Source organism: Periophthalmus magnuspinnatus, chromosome 18 (genome assembly GCF_009829125.3).
Source record: "Periophthalmus magnuspinnatus isolate fPerMag1 chromosome 18, fPerMag1.2.pri, whole genome shotgun sequence".
Taxonomy (NCBI): domain Eukaryota; kingdom Metazoa; phylum Chordata; class Actinopteri; order Gobiiformes; family Gobiidae; genus Periophthalmus; species Periophthalmus magnuspinnatus.
The window spans coordinates 13155753-13179064 of record NC_047143.1 but is presented as its reverse complement, the minus strand read 5'-3'; the positions used below and the strand labels follow the sequence as shown (position 1 = coordinate 13179064).

At 41.7% G+C, this 23312-nt stretch overlaps 1 protein-coding gene across 1 annotated transcript; it reads right to left on the bottom strand.

Moving 5' to 3' along the window:
- Nucleotides 1-1998: 1998 nt before the first annotated feature.
- sb:cb1058 (uncharacterized protein LOC394209 homolog) lies at nucleotides 1999-22164 on the bottom strand. Its single transcript, XM_033983784.2, has 3 exons — nucleotides 22145-22164; nucleotides 15555-16124; nucleotides 1999-2278 (listed from the first exon to the last, which is right to left on the bottom strand). The coding sequence occupies exons 2-3, from the start codon at nucleotides 16089-16091 to the stop codon at nucleotides 2132-2134; spliced, it is 684 nt and encodes a 227-aa protein (XP_033839675.1). The 5' UTR covers nucleotides 16092-16124; nucleotides 22145-22164; the 3' UTR covers nucleotides 1999-2131.
- Between the last annotated feature and the right edge of the window lie 1148 nt (nucleotides 22165-23312).

The window sequence follows — 23312 nt, the reverse complement described above, 5'->3', positions numbered from 1 at the left end:
AGCCGACTCGTTCCTACTAATTGTAGCCACTATAAAGACATTTACAGTGAGTTTGATCGGTTGTATATATTTTTTATGGTCAATTTGGTGATGCAGGCACAGAATTTGTTTGTGCCTATATACCTGTAGTTGGGGAGTTAGTAAAGTGTAGTTTGAGTTTTAAGTAAAAGTCATATCCGCCCTGACACAACCTGACTCAGACACAAGATGGCGGCATCATACAAGTAGGGGTGTATAATATAATCACGATGAATTTAGAACTGATAGATTCTTCTATGTATTTACTAGTGTCCTTGGGTAAGACACTATGCACTTTCACCAAATATTCAAAACACATTTGTGAATTTATATGACAATGTTGCCTGGGATAGAATACACACTCAGTACTTTACGAAGATGATATCCCTTTGTATAAAAATACAGAACAACATCAATCTTGAATGGCAATATTGCTCCATATCTGTCTCACTGTCCGCTACTTTTGTGCATCAATCAGAATGCATGTTTTATGCACTTATGTGGGCTATATTTTGCCAGTGTATATCTACCAAAGTATAAAAGTTGTGAAAAATACTAATGGTAATTTGTTGAATCATTTTGGTGGCTGTTGTTCCATGTAGATGAACACAATGCATTTTGACAAAAGCAGATGATGGTGTAAGAAACAACAGACAAGTCTATGAAATCATTTGATATAATGCACCAAAACATTTCCTCTGTGTGTGTTGTGTGTGTGTTGCTTACATATTTGCAGGATTTGAAGGTTGAATAATTAAGAAAATATTACGCATTGCTGCTTTAAATAGATGCCAGTTTCTCACAGAAAGGCCCCTCTCTGTCTGGGATTTGAACCAGGGACCTTCTCACATGGATTCGTCAATGTGCCGGACAAATGTAAGGAATCCTCCTCCAAATGTAAGCCATCATATCTTCTGTTCATAGTACTAGTGTTGTAACGATACAAAAAATTCAAACTAGATTTCGATACTAAAGAGTAGGCTCACTCAATACTCAATAGCTTGCCAATTTTGATACCACTGTGATACTAAAAACACTCTTCATTTAGCCATTAGAATGTGATTTTCAACATTACATCGTAGTACTTTATTATATATTACCATATGTCCTTATATCTGTGTAATCCCTTAATTGTCCAAGTAGGTTCCATAGTGGTCCAAGGGCATATACAAGTCTATGTGTTCTTAAATTTGTTTTGATACAAATGTGTATTTAGTTTTGATAGTAGGTTTACCATCAATTTGTATCTGCTTATCAATTTTGTAACTTTAACAGGTATTGGTACACATTCCAATTAATACATCAAACACACTTTTATTAAAATATGTTATTTATTGATAAAACTGCTTCTGTAGTTATGAATTGACAAAATAATTTAAATACAAATACATGTCAGACACACTGGCTCACACCGTTCACCTTTGTCAAACAGATTACAACATGGCCCATATAAATACTATTGTACTGATTATTAAGTACATACCGGTACTATTTCTCTCATAATACAAAGTGATCAGACTGCAGAGTCCAGCTGCAGCCCCTCCCAATATTGCTTTGTTTGATTGGATAAGACAGCCATAGGAAGATCTGATTGGATAAAACAGCCATGTAACAATCTGATTGGTTGATTCATAAACAGTCATAATGTTTCAGTCAACTCTATTCTATGACATTCTGTTCCACATTTATGTGTGCCAGATCACATCAGCTGAAGCTTCATCATGTCCACAGCATTCTAAAAAGAACCAGGGACTTTCACTTTAAATTTATAATGACAGATTTTGCATTTAAATCTATTATATTATGAATGGAATGTATTTAAAGAAGACCTATTGTGCTTGTGTTTGATATCTATCTATCTATCAATCATACATATATCATACATGTATATGTATGATACATATATCATACATAAACATTAAGATAAATAAAATATTTAGATTACATAATACACTCATTCAATGAAAAATTCTCATTAAATTATTAAAGTAGCGACTCTCAATCCTCCAGGCGAGTAGACGTCACTGTGCCACCCCATCCTCCCATGCTTTATCTCTGGATTCTCTCTTGGTTTAAGGAAGACTGTCATGACCCAGAGTGACCACAATCCCAGTCAATGCATCTCTGCTCGGACACTGCTGTGCTGTCTCTTCTTAAGTGAAGGTGAGGAGGGGGAGGAGTCAGAGGAGGAAATGAGGGTGACACTGTATAGGTTAGTGATGAAGGCCTCCCAACCACGACGGAACGCTCGGTCCAGGGCCTGAGCACACACACAATACAGAAGCAGATTAGAACTATAGCTTATCTCCAGGGTGTCCAAACATATTGAAACATATTTGTAGTACACTATAAAAATCTGTGGATCTTTCAGATTCATAAAAAGGAGATAGTTTGGGCACTCCTGGTTTAGCTGCATGAGCTTTGATGTGGCCATGATCTCTGAGGCCTATATTTTTTAGGCTTCAAATTTTACTTCCTGGTTGGAGATCATGACATCACGCTAGAGAAATCCATAACTGTTACCTAACAATTAACCAACCAGCACCAAATCTCCTCTAATGTACACAGAATTTAATATTTGACAAATAAGAAAACAAAAAATAATGATTAAATTAAAGCCGCAAGCGGCATCGAACGGCCCTCGCGGGCCGTGCTTCGCACTCGGCCGACCCGGCACTCCCTGTGGGTGGCGCTGACGCGCCACTTGTCCCTTTTTTATTGCGGCTTTGGGCTGCACTTGTCACCAAACAAGTCAAAACACATTGGAAGTGCTGATGCACAAAATGCAAAAACATGGGTTTTCCAGGCATCGCCATGGCAACACCGTGCAAAATACAAACTTGTCCCCCTGGACTGTTTTGACGGGGGCGACATGAAGAATCACTGTGCCAAATTTCGCATTCCTCAATGAAGCGAATAAGTCGTTATAAGACTTTGAAATGTATGAAAATTTGGAAATTTTCCCATTAGGATAACATCGCCATGGCAACCCAGTGAAAAATATGACTTGGGTCTGATTGACTTTTTTGATCAGGATGACATGAGGAGTCATGGTGCCAAATTTCACATTATTCCATGAAACTAAAATTATTCCCATGAATGGGAAAAATTGGGAGGATTCCCATTAGGATAACATTGGCAGTTTGGCGCATTGCCATGGCAACAAGGTGCAAAAAAAAGCATGGGTCTGATTGACTTTATTGATTGGGATGACCCAATGGAATTTTGTGTCAAATTTGATAACATTTGGGAAAACTAAATTTTCGGCCATCCATACAAATATATTAGATGTTGTGTAGGGGGCGCTATCGCGCCAATTTAGTTTCTATCATAATGAGTAGCTTTAGGCCCAAAAGTTTTACAACTGATTCAAATTTGACCAAAATGGGACTTTGCATGCGCAAACGGGAGCAAATTTTGACTTTTGAAAATTGCAAAAATTCCGATGGAAATTTGCGGCTTTGCCGCACGGAAACCAAGATAGGCATCATCATAAATTGGATAACTTTTGATGCCCCACTTGTCTAGATGATGTACAGTGAATTTCAGCCCAGCCGATGAAGCGCCTTCAGAGGAGTTGACGAAAATGCGAGGTCAGCGAAAACGCTGACTCGGCATTTTGGAATTTTCAATCCAAGATGGCCGACTTCCGGTACGTCCGAGGGCGTGGCCATAATAATCTTTTTTATTTGGCATCACTTGAAGAATGCGTGTACCAAATTTGGTGGCTCTACACCAAACTTGACGTCGCGACGTCTCCCATTGACGCAATGTATTTTGACTTTTGCAGAGGGCGTGATGTTATCCTAATGGGAAAATTTCCAAATTTTCGTACATTTCAAAGTCTTATAACGACTTATTATCGTCAACGACGAACATAAAATTTGGCACAGTGATTCTTCAGGTCGTCCCCGTCAAAAAAGTCTGGGGGGCCAAGTTTGTATTTTGCACGGTGTTGCCATGGCGATGCCTGCAAAACCCATGTTTTTGCATTTTGTGCATCAGCACTTCCCATGTGTTTTGACTTGTTTGGTGACAAGTGCAGCCCAAAGCCGCAATAAAAAAGGGACAAGTGGCGCGTTAGCGCCACCCACAGGGAGTGCGGGGTCGGCCGAGTGCGAAGCACGGCCCGCGAGGGCCGTTCGATGCCGCTTGCGGCTTTAATTTATTCTTCTGCTCTTTGAGCAGTAATTTGACCCCCTGAACATATTCAAAAACTCACCAAATTTTGCCCAAAATTCAGGTCTGCCGAAAAATTTATTTTTTTATATGGTGCATCATTGGGCATAAAAAAATGGCGCGACAGCGCCCCCTGCAAAAGTCAAAATACATTGCGTCAATGGGAGACGTCCCGACGTCAACTTTGGCGTAGAGCCACGAAATTCGGTACACGCATTCTTCAAGTGATGCCAAAAAAAAAAGATTATTATAGCCACGCCCTCGGATGCACCGGAAGTCGGCCATCTTGGATTGAAAATTACAAAATGCCGAGTCAGCGTTTTCGCTGACCTCGCATTTTCGTCAACTCCTCTGAAGGCGCTTCACCGGCTGGGCTGAAAATCACTGTACATCATCTAGACAAGTGGGGCATCAAAAGTTATCCAATTTATGATGATCCCATTTACGGTTTCCGTGCGATGAAGCCGCAAAATTCCATCGGAATTTTTGCAATTTTCAAAAGTCAAAATTTGCTCCCGTTTGCGCATGCAAAGTCCGATTTTGCTCAAATTCGAATCAGTTGTAAAACTTTCGGGCCTAAAGCTACTCATTGTGAGAAAAAATAAATTGGCACGATAGCGATGGAATTTTGCGGCTTCGCCGCACGGAAACCGTAATAGGGATCATCATAAATTGGATAACTTTTGATGCCCCACTTGTCTAGATGATGTACAGTGAATTTCAGCCCTGCAGGTGAAGCGCCTTCAGAGGAGTTGACGAAAATGCGAGGTCAGCGAAAACGCTGACTCAGCATTTTGGAATTTTCAATCCAAGATGGCCGACTTCCGGTGCGTCAGAGGGCGTGGCCATAATAATATTTTTTGTTTGGCATCACTTGAAGAATGCGTGTACCGAATTTCGTGGCTGTATAAAAAAGTTGACGTCGACGTCTCCCATTGACGTCAAAAATTTGACGTTTGCAGGGGGCGCTGTCGCGCCATTTTTTTATGTCCAATGATGCACCACATAAAAAAATAAATTTTTCGCCAGACCTGAATGATGGGCAAAATTTGGTGAGTTTTTGAATATGTTTAGGGGGTCAAATTAGTGCTCAAAGAGCAGAAGGAAGAAGAAATTAAAGCCGCAAGCGGCATCGAACGGCCCTCGCGGGCCGTGCTTCGCACTCGGCCGACCCCGCACTCCCTGTGGGTGGCGCTAACGCGCCACTTGTCCCTTCTTTATTGCAGCTTTGGGCTGCACTCTTCACCAAACAAGTCAAAACACATGTGAAGTGCTGATGCACAAAATGCAAAAACATGGGTTTTCCAGGCATCGCCATGGCAACACCGTGCAAAATACAAACTTGGCCCCTAGGACTTTTTTGACGGGGACGACCTGAAGAATCACCGTGCCAAATTTTGTGTTCGTCGTTGACGGTAATAGGTCAATATAAGACTTTGAAATGTACGAAAATTTGTAAATTTTCCCATTAGGATTACATGGGCGCTTTCGCGCATCGCCATGGCAACCCAGTGAAAAATACGACATGGTTCTGATTGACTTTTTTGATCAGGATGACATGAAGAGTCATGGTGCCAAATTTCACAGTATTCCATGAAACTAATATTTTTCCCATGAATGGGAAAAATTGGGAGGTTTCCCATTAGGATAACATTGGCAGTTTGGCGCATCGCTATGGCAACACGGTGCAAAAGACGACATAGGTCTGATTGACTTTATTGATTGGGATGACCCAAAGAAATTTTGTGTCAAATTTGGTAACATTTGGGAAAACTAAATTTTCGGCCTTCCATACAAATTTATTAGATGTTCTGTAGGGGGCGCTATCGCGCCAATTTAATTTCTGTCATAATGAGCCACTTTAGGCCGGAAAGTTTTACAACTGATTTGAATTTGAGCCAAATCGGACTTTGCATGCGCAAACGGGAGCAAATTTTGACTTTTGAAAATTGCAAAAATTCCGATGGAATTTTGCGGCTTCGCCGCATGGAAACCGTAATAGGGATCATCATAAATTGGATAACTTTTGATGCCCCACTTGTCTAGATGATGTACAGTGATTTTCAGCTCTGCAGGTGAAGCGCCTTCAGAGGAGTTGACGAAAATGCGAGGTCAGCGAAAACGCTGACTTTGCATTTTGGAATTTTCAATCCAAGATGGCCGACTTCCGGTATGTCAGGGGGCGTGGCCATAATAATCTTTTTTGTTTGGCATCACTTGAAGAATGCGTGTACCAAATTTCGTGGCTCTACGCCAAAGTTGACGTCGGGACGTCTCCCATTGACGCAATGTATTTTGACTTTTACAGGGGGTGCTGTCGCGCCATTTTTTTATGCCCAATGATGCACCATATAAAAAAATAAATTTTTCGCCAGACCTGAATTTTGGGCAAAATTTGGTGAGTTTTTGAAAATGTTCAGGGGGTCAAATTACTGCTCAAAGAGCAGAAGAAAGAAATAAAAAAAAAAAAAAAAAAAATAATAATATTTTTAGCAAAAACAATATATCCGATAACATTAGAAACACATATTATACGTTTTTTGAAAGCTCTCGACCTTCCCCACATCACCGTGGGGTCAATGGCGAGTGACGAGCGCTAACGCGCTCGTCATTCGCCATGACGTCGGGGTCCGCCATTGACCTCCCATTGACTTCCATTCATTTTAGCAGTAACAAGTATGGGCCATGCCTGCGGCATGGGGGCTTGGATAGGGCTCGATGTCAGGAGTGTGTTTGGGGACATGAGCGCTTCGCGCTGCGTCAGCATCAACATTGAGTCAATGGGCTTCGCCCATTGACTCAATGTTGATGCTGACATGCTAGCAAGAACAAATATGCATGTCCCATGCCTACGGCATGGGTTGCTAGGACACAGGAGTCTGTGCAAGGTCGCGGTGCTGCCACGAAGTTGCGCGCTTCGCGCGCAACTTCGTGAAGACAGTCTGCAACGATGAGTGCTTCGCACTCATCGTTGCGGAAGCAATAGGCCCTACGCCCTGTAGGGGCTCGGGCCTAAAAAAAAAAAATAATAATAATAATTAAAGCCGCAAGCGGCATCGAACGGCCCTCGCGGGCCGTGCTTCGCACTCGGCCGACCCGGCACTCCCTGTGGGTGGCGCTAACGCGCCACTTGTCCCTTTTTTATTGCTGCTTTGAGCTGCACTTGTCACCAAACAAGTCAAAACACATGTGAAGTGCTGATGCACAAAATGGCAAAATTTGTTTTTTCCAGGCATCGCCATGGCAACACCGTGCAAAATACAAACTTGGCCCCCTAGACTTTTTTGACGGGGACGACCTGAAGAATCACTGTGCCAAATTTTATGTTCGTCGTTGACGAAAATAAGTCGTTATAAGACTTTGAAATGTACAAAAATTTGGAAATTTTCCCATTAGGATAACATGGGCGCTTTTGCGCATCGCCATGGCAACCCAGTGAAAAATATGACTTGGGTCTGATTGACTTTTTTGATCAGGATGACATGAAGAGTCATGGTGCCAAATTTCACATTATTCCATGAAAGTAATATTTTTCCCATGAATGGGAAAAATTCTGAGGTTTCCCATTAGGATAACATTGGCAGTTTGGCGCATCGCCATGGCAACACGGTGCAAAAGACGACATAGGTCTGATTGGCTTTATTGATTGGGATGACCCAATGGAACTTTGTGTCAAATTTGGTAACATTTGGGAAAACTAAATTTTCAGCCTTCCATACAAATGTATTAGATGTTCTGTAGGGGGCGCTATCGCGCCAATTTAGTTTCTGTGATAATGATTAGCTTTAGGCTCGAAGGTTTTACAACTGATTCGAATTTGACCAAAATCGGACTTTGCATGCGCAAACGGGAGCAAATTTTGAAATTTGAAAATTGCAAAAATTCCGATGGAATTTTGCGGCTTCGCCGCACGGAAACCGTAATAGGGATCATCATAAATTGGATAACTTTAGATGCCCCACTTGTCTAGATGGTGTACAGTGATTTTCAGCTCTGCAGGTGAAGCCCCCTCAGAGGAGTTGACGAAAATGCGACGTCAGCGAAAACGCTGACTCGGCATTTTGGAATTTTCAATCCAAGATGGCCGACTTCCGGTGCGACAGAGGACGTGGCCATAATAATATTTTTTGTTTGGTATCCCTTGAAGAATGCATGTACTGAATTTTGTGGCTGTATGAAAAAGTTGACGTTGACGTCTCCCATTGACGTCAAAAATTTGACTTTTGCAGGGGGCGCTGTCGCGCCATTTTTTTATGCCCAATGATGCACCACATAAAAAAATAAATTTTTCACCAGACCTGAATTATGGGCAAAATTTGGTGAGTTTTTGAAAATGTTCAGGGGGTCAAATTACTGCTCAAAGAGCAGAAGAAAGAAATAAAAATAAAAAAAAAAAAAATAATAATATTTTTAGCAAAAACAATATATCCGATAACATTAGAAACACATATTATACGTTTTTTGAAAGCTCTCGACCTTCCCCACATCACCGTGGGGTCAATGGCGAGTGACGAGCGCTAACGCGCTCGTCATTCGCCATGACGTCGGGGTCCGCCATTGACCTCCCATTGACTTCCATTCATTTTAGCAGTAACAAGTATGGGCCATGCCTGCGGCATGGGGGCTTGGATAGGGCTCGATGTCAGGAGTGTGTTTGGGGACATGAGCGCTTCGCGCTGCGTCAGCATCAACATTGAGTCAATGGGCTTCGCCCATTGACTCAATGTTGATGCTGACATGCTAGCAAGAACAAATATGCATGTCCCATGCCTACGGCATGGGTTGCTAGGACACAGGAGTCTGTGCAAGGTCGCGGTGCTGCCACGAAGTTGCGCGCTTCGCGCGCAACTTCGTGAAGACAGTCTGCAACGATGAGTGCTTCGCACTCATCGTTGCGGAAGCAATAGGCCCTACGCCCTGTAGGGGCTCGGGCCTAAAAAAAAAAAATAATAATAATAATTAAAGCCGCAAGCGGCATCGAACGGCCCTCGCGGGCCGTGCTTCGCACTCGGCCGACCCGGCACTCCCTGTGGGTGGCGCTAACGCGCCACTTGTCCCTTTTTTATTGCTGCTTTGAGCTGCACTTGTCACCAAACAAGTCAAAACACATGTGAAGTGCTGATGCACAAAATGGCAAAATTTGTTTTTTCCAGGCATCGCCATGGCAACACCGTGCAAAATACAAACTTGGCCCCCTAGACTTTTTTGACGGGGACGACCTGAAGAATCACTGTGCCAAATTTTATGTTCGTCGTTGACGAAAATAAGTCGTTATAAGACTTTGAAATGTACAAAAATTTGGAAATTTTCCCATTAGGATAACATGGGCGCTTTTGCGCATCGCCATGGCAACCCAGTGAAAAATATGACTTGGGTCTGATTGACTTTTTTGATCAGGATGACATGAAGAGTCATGGTGCCAAATTTCACATTATTCCATGAAAGTAATATTTTTCCCATGAATGGGAAAAATTCTGAGGTTTCCCATTAGGATAACATTGGCAGTTTGGCGCATCGCCATGGCAACACGGTGCAAAAGACGACATAGGTCTGATTGGCTTTATTGATTGGGATGACCCAATGGAACTTTGTGTCAAATTTGGTAACATTTGGGAAAACTAAATTTTCAGCCTTCCATACAAATGTATTAGATGTTCTGTAGGGGGCGCTATCGCGCCAATTTAGTTTCTGTGATAATGATTAGCTTTAGGCTCGAAGGTTTTACAACTGATTCGAATTTGACCAAAATCGGACTTTGCATGCGCAAACGGGAGCAAATTTTGAAATTTGAAAATTGCAAAAATTCCGATGGAATTTTGCGGCTTCGCCGCACGGAAACCGTAATAGGGATCATCATAAATTGGATAACTTTAGATGCCCCACTTGTCTAGATGGTGTACAGTGATTTTCAGCTCTGCAGGTGAAGCCCCCTCAGAGGAGTTGACGAAAATGCGACGTCAGCGAAAACGCTGACTCGGCATTTTGGAATTTTCAATCCAAGATGGCCGACTTCCGGTGCGACAGAGGACGTGGCCATAATAATATTTTTTGTTTGGTATCCCTTGAAGAATGCATGTACTGAATTTTGTGGCTGTATGAAAAAGTTGACGTTGACGTCTCCCATTGACGTCAAAAATTTGACTTTTGCAGGGGGCGCTGTCGCGCCATTTTTTTATGCCCAATGATGCACCACATAAAAAAATAAATTTTTCACCAGACCTGAATTATGGGCAAAATTTGGTGAGTTTTTGAATATGTTCAGGGGGTCAAATTCCTGCTCAAAGAGCAGAAGAAAGAAGAAATAAAAAAAAAAATAATAAAAATAATAATAATAATTTTAGCAAAAACAATATATCCGATAACATTAGAATGACATATTATATGTTTTTTGAAAGCTCTCGACTTTCCCCACGTCACCGTGGGGTCAATGGCGAATGACGAGCGCTAACGCGCTCGTCATTCGCCATGACGTCGGGGTCCGCCATTGACCTCCCATTGACTTCCATTCATTTTAGCAGTAACAAGTATGGCCCATGCCTGCGGCATGGGGGCTTGGATAGGGCTCGATGTCAGGAGTGTGTTTGGGAACATGAGCGCTTCGCGCTGCGTCAGCGTCAACATTGAGTCAATGGGCTTCGCCCATTGACTCAATGTTGACGCTGACATGCTAGCAAGAACAAATATGCATGTCCCATGCCTACGGCATGGGTTGCTAGGACACAGGAGTCTGTGCAGGGGGCGATGGGGGATGAGTCCTCCTATTGACTCCTGTTAACGCATGTCAGCGTCAACATCGAGTCAATGGGCTTCGCCCATTGACTCGATGTTGACGCTGACATGCTAGCAACAACAAATATGCAAACCCATGCCTACGGCATGGGTTGCTAGGACACAGGAGTCTATGCAAGGTCGCGGTGCTGCCACGAAGTTGCGCGCTTCGCGCGCAACTTCGTGAAGACAGTCTGCAACGATGAGTGCTTCGCACTCATCGTTGCGGAAGCAATAGGCCCTACGCCCTGTAGGGGCTCGGGCCTAAAAATTAAAGCCGCAAGCGGCATCGAACGGCCCTCGCGGGCCGTGCTTCGCACTCGGCCGACCCGGCACTCCCTGTGGGTGGCGCTAACGCGCCACTTGTCCCTTCTTTATTGCGGCTTTGGGCTGCACTTGTCACAAACAAGTCAAAACACATGTGAAGTGCTGATGCACAAAATGCAAAAACATGGGTTTTCCAGGCATCGCCATGGCAACACCGTGCAAAATACAAACTTGGCCCCTAGGACTTTTTTGACGAGGACAACCTGAAGAATCACCGTGCCAAATTTTGTGTTCGTCGTTGACGATAATAAGTCGTTATTAGACTTTGAAATGTACGAAAATGTGGAAATTTTCCCTTTAGGATAACATGGGCGCTTTCGCGCATCACCATGGCAACCCAGTGAAAAATATGACTTGGGTCTGATTGACTTTTTTAATCAGGATGACATGAAGAGTCTTTGTGCCAAATTTCACATTATTTCATGAAACTAATATTTTTCCCATGAATGGGAAAAATTGGGAGTTTTCCCATTAGGATAACATTGGCAGTTTGGCGCATCGCCATGGCAACACGGTGCAAAAAAAAACATGGGTCTGATTGACTTTATTCATTGGGATGACCCAATGGAATTTTGTGTCAAATTTGGTAACATTTGGGAAAACTAAATTTTCGGCCTTCCATACAAATTTATTAAATGTTCTGTAGGGGGCGCTATCGCGCCAATTTATTTTTTGTCACAATGAGTAGCTTTAGGCCGGAAAGTTTTACAACTGATTCGAATTTGAGCCAAATCGGACTTTGCTTGCGCAAACGGGAGCAAATTTTGAAATTTGAAAATTGCAAAAATTCCGATGGAATTTTGCGGCTTCGCCGCACGGAAACCGTAATAGGGATCATCATAAATTGGATAACTTTTGATGCCCCACTTGTCTAGATGATGTACAGTGAATTTCAGCCCTGCAGGTGAAGCGCCTTCAGAGGAGTTGACGAAAATGCGAGGTCAGCGAAAACGCTGACTCAGCATTTTGGAATTTTCAATCCAAGATGGCCGACTTCCGGTGCGTCAGAGGGCGTGGCCATAATAATATTTTTTGTTTGGCATCACTTGAAGAATGCGTGTACCGAATTTCGTGGCTGTATGAAAAAGTTGACTTCGACGTCTCCCATTGACGTCAAAAATTTGACTTTTGCAGGGGGCGCTGTCGCGCCATTTTTTTATGTCCAATGATGCACCACATAAAAAAATAAATTTTTCGCCAGACCTGAATGATGGGCAAAATTTGGTGAGTTTTTGAATATGTTTAGGGGGTCAAATTAGTGCTCAAAGAGCAGAAGGAAGAAGAAATAAAAAAAAAAAAAATAATAATATTTTTAGCAAAAACAATATATCCGATAACATTACAATGACATATTATACGTTTTTTGAAAGCTCTCAACTTTCCCCACGTCACCGTGGGGTCAATGGCGAATGACGAGCGCTGACGCGCTCGTCATTCGCCATGACGTCGGGGTCCGCCATTGACCTCCCATTGACTTCCATTCATTTTAGCAGTAATAAAGATGGCCCATGCCTGCGGCATGGGGGCTTGGATAGGGCTCGATGCCAGGAGTGTGTTTGGAGACATGAGCGCTTCGCGCTGCGTCAGCGTCAACAATGAGTCAATGGGCTTCGCCCATTGACTCATTGTTGACGCTGACATGCTAGCAAGAACAAATATGCATGTCCCATGCCTACGGCATGGGTTGCTAGGACACAGGAGTCTGTGCAAGGTCGCGGTGCTGCCACGAAGTTCGTGAAGACAGTTTGCAACGATGAGTGCTTCGCACTCATCGTTGCGGAAGCAATAGGCCCTACGCCCTGTAGGGGCTCGGGCCTAATAATAATAATTTTAGCAAAAACAATATATCCGATAACATTACAATGACATATTATACGTTTTTTGAAAGCTCTCGACTTTCCCCACGTCACCGTGGGGTCAATGGCGAATGACGAGCGCTAACGCGCTCGTCATTCGCCATGACGTCGGGGTCCGCCATTGACCTCCCATTGACTTCCATTCATTTTAGCAGTTATAAGTATGGCCCATGCCTGCGGCATGGGGCCTTGGATAGGGCTCGATGCCAGGAGTGTGTTTGGGTACATTAGCGCTTCGCGCTGCGTCAGCGTCAACATTGAGTCAATGGGCTTCGCCCATTGACTCAATGTTGACGCTGACATGCTAGCAACAACAAATATGCAAACCCATGCCTACGGCATGGGTTGCTAGGACACAGGAGTCTGTGCAAGGTCGCGGTGCTGCCACGAAGTTGCGCGCTTCGCGCGCAACTTCGTGAAGACAGTTTGCAAGTTGCGGAAGCAATAGGCCCTACGCCCTGTAGGGGCTCGGGCCTAAATATATATATATATATTTTTAGCAAAAACAATATATCCGAAAACATTAGAATGACATATTATATGTTTTTTGAAAGCTCTCGACTTTCCCCACGTCACCGTGGGGTCAATGGCGAATGACGAGCGCGTTAACCCATTGACCTCCCATTGACTTCCATTCATTTTAGCAGTAACAAAGATGGCCCATGCCTGCGGCATGGGGGCTTGGATAGGGCTCGATGTCAGGAGTGTGTTTGGGGACATGAGCGCTTCGCGCCTATGGCATGGGTTGCTAGGATACAGGAGTGTGTGCAGGGGGCGGTGCTGCCACTTGCAACTTCGTGAAGACAGCCCTAGCAATAGGCCCTACGCCCTGTATGGGCTCGGGCCTAAATATTGGAAAAAAAAAAATTCTTATGTGTATATTGTGCTAAAGATTTGGATAGAATTAGAAACTCTCCACTTCCTGTAATTTTGTAACATATTTGAAAACTTTTCCTTACAAATTGCTTTTGGTGTAAAACTATAATTTATATTTACAACAGGTATTACCAAATTAAGTCAAAATTTAAGAATCAATCAGAACATGTCGTGTACACTTTAACCAGGACAAAAGCTCCATTATACAGTTATATTATAAAAATAATATATGTATAAATATTTTTACAGTTCAAACAAATTGCACAATTCTGATTTGAATGAATGAGAAATGAGTTGGGGACAGAACATGTGACCTTTAGCCCACTCCTCTCTGAACACCTGATCACATGGCATGCCTGGTTACCGTGACGACATGTGGCCTTCTGCCACTGTATGCATACAGCACAGGGCGAGGGGCCATAGGAGCTGGTTGGGTGAGAGTGCTGGAATGGCTTGATCCAGCACCATACTTCATTCCACAGATCCAAGCTGATACAAGGGCCCGGAATATCTCCTGTGTGTGTGCATGGAGATGTGATGTTTATTTGTGTAATTTAAAAAAATAAATTTACTTCTCTGAGTAGTTTTCAGATATCTTACTTTTAGTCATACTTGAGTAATGTGTTGTGCAATATAAAAATACTTGTACAATTTTTATTCCTACTGTGAGTAAGAGATAAAAGCTTTATGTTGACAATATGAAATGATTTCAGCATTTGTGTTTTTTTGCACAGCTTCTTCAGATATGATTTATTTTGTCTCATTTTTGTGTCTAGTCTTTGAGAATACCAGATACTGTACATGATTTAATGTTTTGTTTGCAAAATTTTGGTTTTAATAATATTAACTTCAAATTATAAATTAGGTGTTATATCCAGACAGTTACAATTATGCTTACTTTGAGCAGTGTCCTGAAATACTTTTTAACTCTAATGTCTTGGACCACAAATTTGTACTTCTCTTGAGTAATCCTTGGACTCTGACCTGCTCATATGATGTGTGCTGTGGCTATGATAGTGTCCATAGACACTGAGTCCACACTGTGTGCTAATGGAAAGATAGAGAACTTTGAGTCACCAGTCAGGTTAAAGTTTAACTCAGATTAAACAGATGGAAAGAGGAAGTCCCATGCCAAAGGTGACTGGTTTCTGAGCGTTTCGTGGTCAGGGGAAAAAAAACACTCAGCAAAATGTACATTGGCAGAGTTCTATCGTAGCACTGGACAGCCCCAAGTGCAATACTAAGTAGGAAAGTCATTACTATAGCAAAACATACAGTATTAGTAGTATTAGTAGTAGTACATCATGACAAACAAAGACACTGCACTTCAATTGATCTTCATGTTCTGCATATTATGGATGTGTAATTGAGCAAGAGTGTGACAGTGTGACTGAGGGCAGCCAGATTCTGAGGACTAATCCAATTAAAAAGCAGAAATTAGAGCTGTTGTCAGCTCTAAGTTCTGCTTCCAGTGAAAGGCATCAAGTTGGTAACACAAGTTGGTATGCACTTATTGTCACTGCATCTCACCTTGTGGTAGTTTTTGCTACTCTTCTTCTTCAGAGCCTTGAAGCCCTCCTCCTGCTCCCTACTCTGCCTCTCCTCCTCTGGCATTTGCTCCTCTGGCTGCTCCCGCACCTCCTGTTCAGCTTTGTCCATGATCAGCACTTTGTCATCTGCCACCTCTGGGATGGCAAAGTGCACCACAGCCGGCTCCCTCTCCTCAGTATACAGCTGCACCTGGATCATGACCTCTGTGATCTCCTGGCTCCCTTGTCTTCTCTCCTCCTCACTTTGTTTCCTCTCCTCCTTGCTCTCCTTCCCCCGCAGATTCCTCCACCTGCTGCTACATCTGCTAGGCTTCCTTCTCAGTAACATCTCACCATCATCCTCGTTAAACATCTCTACCTCTTCCAAAGCTCCACAGAAGAACTCCACCTTCAGATCTTCTACCACTGTTGGGATCTCCGGTTCATCCAGGCGGCCATAGAACCCACTGGCTTTGTCTAAAAACTTGGTTGCTCTGATGGAGCTGCGCACGAAGGACTTCCTCTGGCCGATGGTCATTTTGAAGGTCAGAACTTGAGATGTTTTTTTCACCTGAAACAGAAGGGCCACAGATTAATGAGCTTGATATAGAGTGACACTAAAATTTCAAACTCAATTTCTGACAAGATCCCAGTCTGCCTTGTGTTTTGTACCATTTTCCCCCTCCCTTCTGTGTCAGAGCCTGGAGCTGGGCGGAGAATAGCTGTAGAATGACCTTGAGCTGTATCAGAACAAATATGAGACCACATACACTAATGTACGCCCATGAACCACCATGGAACCAAACTGGACTGCTAGATGAAATGAAAAGACCAAATGGGCCTTATTGGACTAGATTGACTAGGTGTTAGATAGTGATGGGAAAATGAAGCGTTGTGAAGCAATGACCCTTCCGCTCAAAACTGTATCGAAATCGGTTCACTAAGTTAAGTCATGTGACACGTGACGCCCGGCGCTTCATGTTACACAACACATACGTCACTGATTCAAGCGCGGGTCCGAATCTTTAAATGAGAGGCTAAGCGCCCGCCTCCTCGTGGGTTGTAGTCGTGGCGGAAAGCGCTGAGCTTATTGAGGATTGCGACAATTTCCAGTGGAAATTACAGGCACAGGCCAATGGAGCATTGTGGCAAGCGCAAGGTTCAGAGATGTGGCGGTACTTTGACATGATATCTGACACAAAGGTTAATATTGACATGATATATTATATTTGTATTTATAAGTAAGCCAGAACCAGTATCTACCCTGGGCCACATTCTGCTGATATAGTGGGTAAATATTTTAATAAATGTATGTAGTGCAGTTTGTTGTGGTAACTTTTAGCCATGCTTCTACTACAGTATTTTAGTGTATTTTGCATCTCATATTTTTTATTCTTCTTGCCTTTATAAACTATGGAGTCCAAAATGCTACTTGCGCATCATGATCCTTTGCTTTTAACACAGCGCTGCCAAAACGAACCACTTTCTGAACCACCCAACCACCCCTTTCACATCTAGTGCTTCATGAACCACTGATGACGTCACATGCTGAAAACAACACACGCTCCGATACGCGCTTTGTGAACCAGGATCCGGAAAAGCTCAAGGCGCGTGTCGAAGCGCCGTTTCATTTCGTCCATCACTATTGTTAGATAAGAGAGCCCATATAGGCAGACAGCTACACACTAGAATTTCAAGTTTATAAAAGTTGTTGATGAAGGTGCTGAGAAGATAAAGGGTCAGGAACGCTCTCTGTCAGGAGGGCAAATGGAGATATGAATATGTCGAAGGATCTAGAGTCAGTCATGGGGCAGTGACTGTAACCTGTATTTTCTCCTAAGTGATATTTATTTTATACTAACAGAGATAAACATTGCCTCTACATTGACATAAGTCATTGTACTTGTAGTAGTCATTTTGAGAAGTTGAGACCTGACTGGATCAAACTGATTTCAGAATCAGAATCCTTTTATTGCCATCGTTTGTGAACACAGTTCGACCAAAACCCATATTAGTTGACTAACGATTTAATTTAGCTTATAAGGATTTATACAGGACAACAGCAGAAAGAAGTGAGTTAGCTGAAGATTTGGTATTTTTTGGTATTTGTATATAAAGAGGCATATTGAACTCATGATTCACAAATTTAATCTGTTTTTATATAATTAGACAGTTTAATAGTACTTTTCACTGCATAAATAGTACTTTTAGCATGAATTCCCGTGCACATGTAGTTTTGTGAGTGCAGTTTGGGTCAGATACATAGAGATATGTAATAGTTTTGATAACTTTTGCCAAGCCCCCTTTTTAATCAACCAATCAATCGGCAGCACATGTCTATAGTCCACCAAGAATTTCTTTAGTAGATGACAGACCTAGAAAAGGTCTGTCATCTACTAAAGATGACAGATATGTTCAAATAGATATGTTCTTTTGAGGAGAAGCATCAAGTCGTCTCATGTCACAGGCTCGGAGTGCAAGTCGAGTCACAAGTCTGAGTCAATTTGATCTAGTCAGGTCTCAAGTCCTCAAAATAGTGATCAAGTCTGACTCAAGTCTTCAAGTCACCATCTGTCAATTATTTAGTGAAGCAGCCAATATTACATCATTGTGATAAGATGTAATCAACTGAATGTCATTATGCTGTTGTATTATTGACCTGCGCCCTACAGTGCTTTAAAGAAGAGCTATTGTGCTTGTGTCTGCTATATAGTTATACATACATGTATGACATCCATAGATCATTATGCTACAATTTGGACATTTTAAATTGCAAGATTCATTTACCCCAACTTAATAAATGAAACAAGTACACTGACTTCCAAGATAGAATACTGCAATGTCTTTGTACCATAATGACGATGCAATGCTGCTGCATAATACATGTATCACCGATTAAGAAATAAAATTTGAGAAGAAAGTAAGTACAAAGCAGTGGGTTTATGCCACTGATGGTGAAAACGGGAGTTGATCGGCAAAATGGTGCCTTGAAAATAAGCAATTAAATATTGCTCCAACATCAAATACAAGATATACTCTAAATACAACATCAGAGGGTAAATAAGAAGAAGAAACAATCATAACATGGTTAAAAGCTCTGAAACGTTGATTTTGCTGAATAGGTCTGCTTTAAAATTGATAGCTGACCATATAGGTATTAGTAATATTTAATCACGTGGAGTTTATTTTATTAGATTTGCATGTGATCATCTACAGTAAACATGAGCATTACATAAGGGAATGGAGCTATGCCAACACACTGTGGCTTCTGTGTCTCAGGGCCGCGTTCACACCCGGGCTTTAAGTGTATTTGACTCATCTGATACGTTTGCAGCATGTCACCACGAAAAAAATATAATCATGATGCATTGTGTAATAAAAGTATTGTGCTTACAAGGTATAGCATTACAGTTTTGGATTTGACAACACTTTTGGTTTTCTGTTAATATAGTTAGATAGGCATTTTTGGTTCACACTTGGCTATCCCTCACAGCACACAACCCCCTTTTTAGCATTTTTCTGGGGTGTCCCAACTGTTTTCATAGAGGGCCGAGTACTTGTAGTGGAGGGTCAGATTGGTGGCCAAAGCAGTAAATCAGATGGATGCTATTCAGCTATGATGGATACGCTGTGTTTTAGTGAAATGAGAAGTCTAACCTGTTAAAAGGCAGAGTTAACATCATTGTATTTAGGATTTCACAAAAAATATTGCCTAGTTTTTCAATTTTTTTAAGTTTTATTTTGGTAAGTTTTATAATTTTACTTCCCATTTGGACACGGGTAGCAGATTTAACATTCCATAACTGTTACCTAGCAACCAAAATGTAAACAAGGGTGTGTATAAAATACACAATAGTTATGAATAGAATTATCAAAATAAATGACAACACATTTATTTTGTTAAATTCAATTTTAAACTGTCAAAAAAAATGCCTTCCTTGTAAAATCTCTCTACATTTTGAATGGAGTTTTACGTGTTGATGACATAGGTAGAGGTAGAGATTCTGTTTTAGAACCCAGTGCTTTTCTGTATTTTTCTTTTCAAGTTTTTCCCACAAACTGTCACTTAGTTGATGTAAAAATATGATAAATATTCACCACAGGTTCTACTCCACCAAAGCAAGTCAAAATTAGAAAAACATGACAATGTCATATGCACTTTAAGATTTGAAACATTCATGAATGAGAGGGAGAGCAAGTGAATGAGAAGGGGCGACAAGGATAGCAGAGTCTGGTCAGTCTTATCTCCAACTCAAAAATGGAGGAACAGATGTTCTCCAAACACTTGTGGACTTTAGCCTCAATGCGGACCTTCTCACAGGAGCAGGGTCACCATATTCCTCTGATCATACTGATAGGTGCAATTATGTCATCATGTCTTATCTCTGTGGACTACACATCACCGCTTTCCCCTAAAGGTCACCAAGAACCACTAAACACTTTACATTTAAAGATCTAAGCCAAATCTGAACTTAAACCAGGACTGAACCAGGACAGAACCAGGCACTAAACCAGGTCTAAATCAGGACTGAACCAGGACTTAACCAGGACTAAATGTATTTATTTATTGGTTTATTTGACAGGGACAGTGTACATTAATAGCATTGTTGCAAATGCACCAGAAATAGCCAAAAGGCTATTTTTCATCTATTGTCCCTGGACAGATGGCAGACCTGTTTCCCTAAAAATAAAGACATATGGAGCCATTGTACGATGAGAATACTGTGAGGCAAATAAGTATTTGAACACCCTGTGATTGTGCATGTTCTCCCAATTACAAATCATGGAGGGGTCTGAAATTTTCATCTTAGGTGCTCATGTCCACTGTGAGAGACATAATAAAAAAAAAATCTGGAAATCACATTGCATGATTTTTTTAAATAATTTATTTGTATTTTACTGCTGCAAATAATGATTTGAACACCTGTCTATTAGCTAGAATTCTGATCTTCAAAGACCTGTTAGTCCACCTTTAAAAAGTCCACCTCCAATCCACTTATTATCCTAAATTAGAAGCACCTGTTTGAGGTTGTTAGCTGCATAAAGACACCTATCCACCCCATACAATCAGTAAGACTCCAACTACTAACATGGTCAAGACCAAAGAACTATCAAAATGCACAAGAGACGAAATTGTAGACCTCCACGAGGCTGGAAAGGGCCATTGCCAAGCAGCTTGGTGAAAAAAGATCCACTGTTGTAGCAATTATTAGAAAATGGAAGAAGTTAAACATGAATTTTGACTGGGGCTCCATGCAAGGTCTCACCTCGTGAGGTCTCAATGATCCTAAGAAAGGTGAGGAATCAACCCAGAACTACTCGGGAGGAGCTGGTCAATGACCTGAAAAGAGCTGGGATCACCGTTTCTAAGGTTACTGTTAGTAATACACTAAGACGTCATGGTTTAAAATCATGCATGGCACGGAAGGTTCCCCTGCTTAAACCAGCACATGTCCAGGCCCGTCTTAAGTTTGCCAATGACCATTTGGATGATCCAGAGGAGTCATAGGAGAAAGTCATGTGGTCAGATGAGACCAAAATAGAACTTTTTGGTCTTAATTCCACTCGCCATGTTTGGAGAAAGAAGAATGATGAGTACCATCCAAAGAACACCATCCCTACTTTGATGCATGGGGGGGTAGCATTATGCTTTGGGGGTGTTTTTCTGCACATGGGACAGGACGACTGCACTGTATTAAGGAGAGGATGACCAGGGCCATGTATTGCGAGATTTTGGGGAACAACCTCCTTCCCTCAGTTAGAGCATTGAAGAAGGGTCGTGGCTGGGTCTTCCAACATGACAATGGCCCGAAGCACACAGCCAGGATAACCAAGGAGTGGCTCTGTAAGAAGCATATCAAGGTTCTGGAGTGGCCTAGCCAGTCTCCAGACCTAAACCCAATAGAAAATATTTGGAGGGAGCTCAAACTCCGTGTTTCTCAGTGACAGCCCAGAAACCTGACTGATCTAGAGAAGATCTGTGTGGAGGAGTGGGCTAAAATCCCTCCTGCAGTGTGTGCAAACCTGGTGAAAAACTACAGGAAATGTTTGACCACTGTAATTGCAAACAAAGGCTATTGTACCAAATATTAACATTGACTTTCTCAGGTGTTCAAATACTTATTTGCAGCAGTAACATACAAATAAATTATTTTAAAAAATCATTAAATGTGATTTCGAGATTTCTCTGACAGTGGACATGCACCTAAGATGAAAATTTCAGACCCCTCCTTGATTTCTAAGTGGGAGAACTTGCAAAATCACAGGGTGTTCAAATACTTATTTGCATCACTGTATGTCCACATATCCACACTTTTAGAGACATTGCATAAAATATTACCTAACTTTTTAAACAAATTATCAGAGATTAAAATTACATTTTACATTCATCCATTTTGATTTTCTAAAGTAACTTTTTTGGTTTCTCTTCCCACTGTGAGTAATGTCATATTATATTTATACTTCTACTGGAGTAATTTCATTGTAAAATAGCAGCATTTTGTTGAGTATATAATTGGATTATACCTCTGCTTACATAATAAATATGTTGGAATACACATTATATATTTTAAAAAATAATTATGGTCTTACCGTGCTCTTGTGTGCTCCTCCTAAGCTTCTGAGTTCTGTTCCTGGGCCCTCCTCCCACACACATACCTACTCAGAGATCCCGCCCACCTGTACACTAACTCTGCCCACAAGCCTAATGAGCCTGCTCATCAGATTACTCACCCCACCCACAAATCACACATATGTATGCTGCGTTTCCTCTTGGGGACATTCCTTGACTTCCATTCATTTCCTAGAGACTGGTCCTAATCATAGTCACTACTTGCTTACCCTTAAAGGGCCTATATTACATTAGTTCAGATCTATGTAGTAATGTTGTTTTCTCATCACAAACATACCTGGTATACCCTACATAGTTAGGCTCTATTCTTTTCTCAAACTGAAAACACTGTTCCTCCTTGTGATATCAATAATCTCAACCATTAAAAAGGTAAAACAAAAATATTCAAAAATAACACCTTCATTTTAAATTTCTAGAGTACTGGCAATTAAAGCAGTTCAACTGAAGCCAAAAATAGTTGATAACCTTAAAATTACCACTAAATGACATCACAAAGTAAAACTGAACTGTTGTGGAAAAATTACAGTTCTAGATGAATAACATAATATCTCCATTCTTAATCCTAGATGGACTGCTGAATTTACTCTTCCTCATGAAAAAAATTCAGTCGTCCTTACACTCACCTACACAGGGAGTCTGAATTCTTTTGCCTTTTACCACTTAGTAACCCTAGACAGGAGTTTCACCTTGTGACTGTTCGCCAAATAGCAGAAACTTCCACCCGTTTGACTGTTTACTAGCTAGTTACAACTAGAGGGGAATTTCACCCATGACTGTTTGGTAGTTAACTGTAATAACTCCTAAACCTCATTCTGGAGAATAAATTCAAATAGGTCCCAATACTAGATATTATATAAAGCAAAGTGCAGCAAAACATGTTCACCTTTACACAGTGTCTCACAGCGTAGTCATAGGTAGAGCCACAGTCATCACAATCCCATGGACTAGAGCTGGATCAGGCTAGTGACTGGGCACAGTCAGCACAGCAGGGCTCCTCAGTTGGAATTTCTTTCCAGATCCTCTTGAAATTTTGCTCCACATTTCAGGTTTCGTAACTTCATTTTCTTAGTTTCAATGGCTTAAAACGATGAGCTGTCTGCCAACTATGTCCCAAAAGTGAGGAAATCA

What these genes read in the sequence shown, in the direction of transcription:
- sb:cb1058 (XM_033983784.2), bottom strand. Translation starts at nt 16,091, where the DNA reads ATGACCATCGGCCAGAGGAAGTCCTTCGTGCGCAGCTCCATCAGAGCA. An exon ending in GTAGCAAAAACTACCACAAG is followed by an intron (nt 2,279 to 15,554) that starts GTGAGATGCAGT and finishes GTGTGTGCTCAG; the next exon opens with GCCCTGGACCGAGCGTTCCG.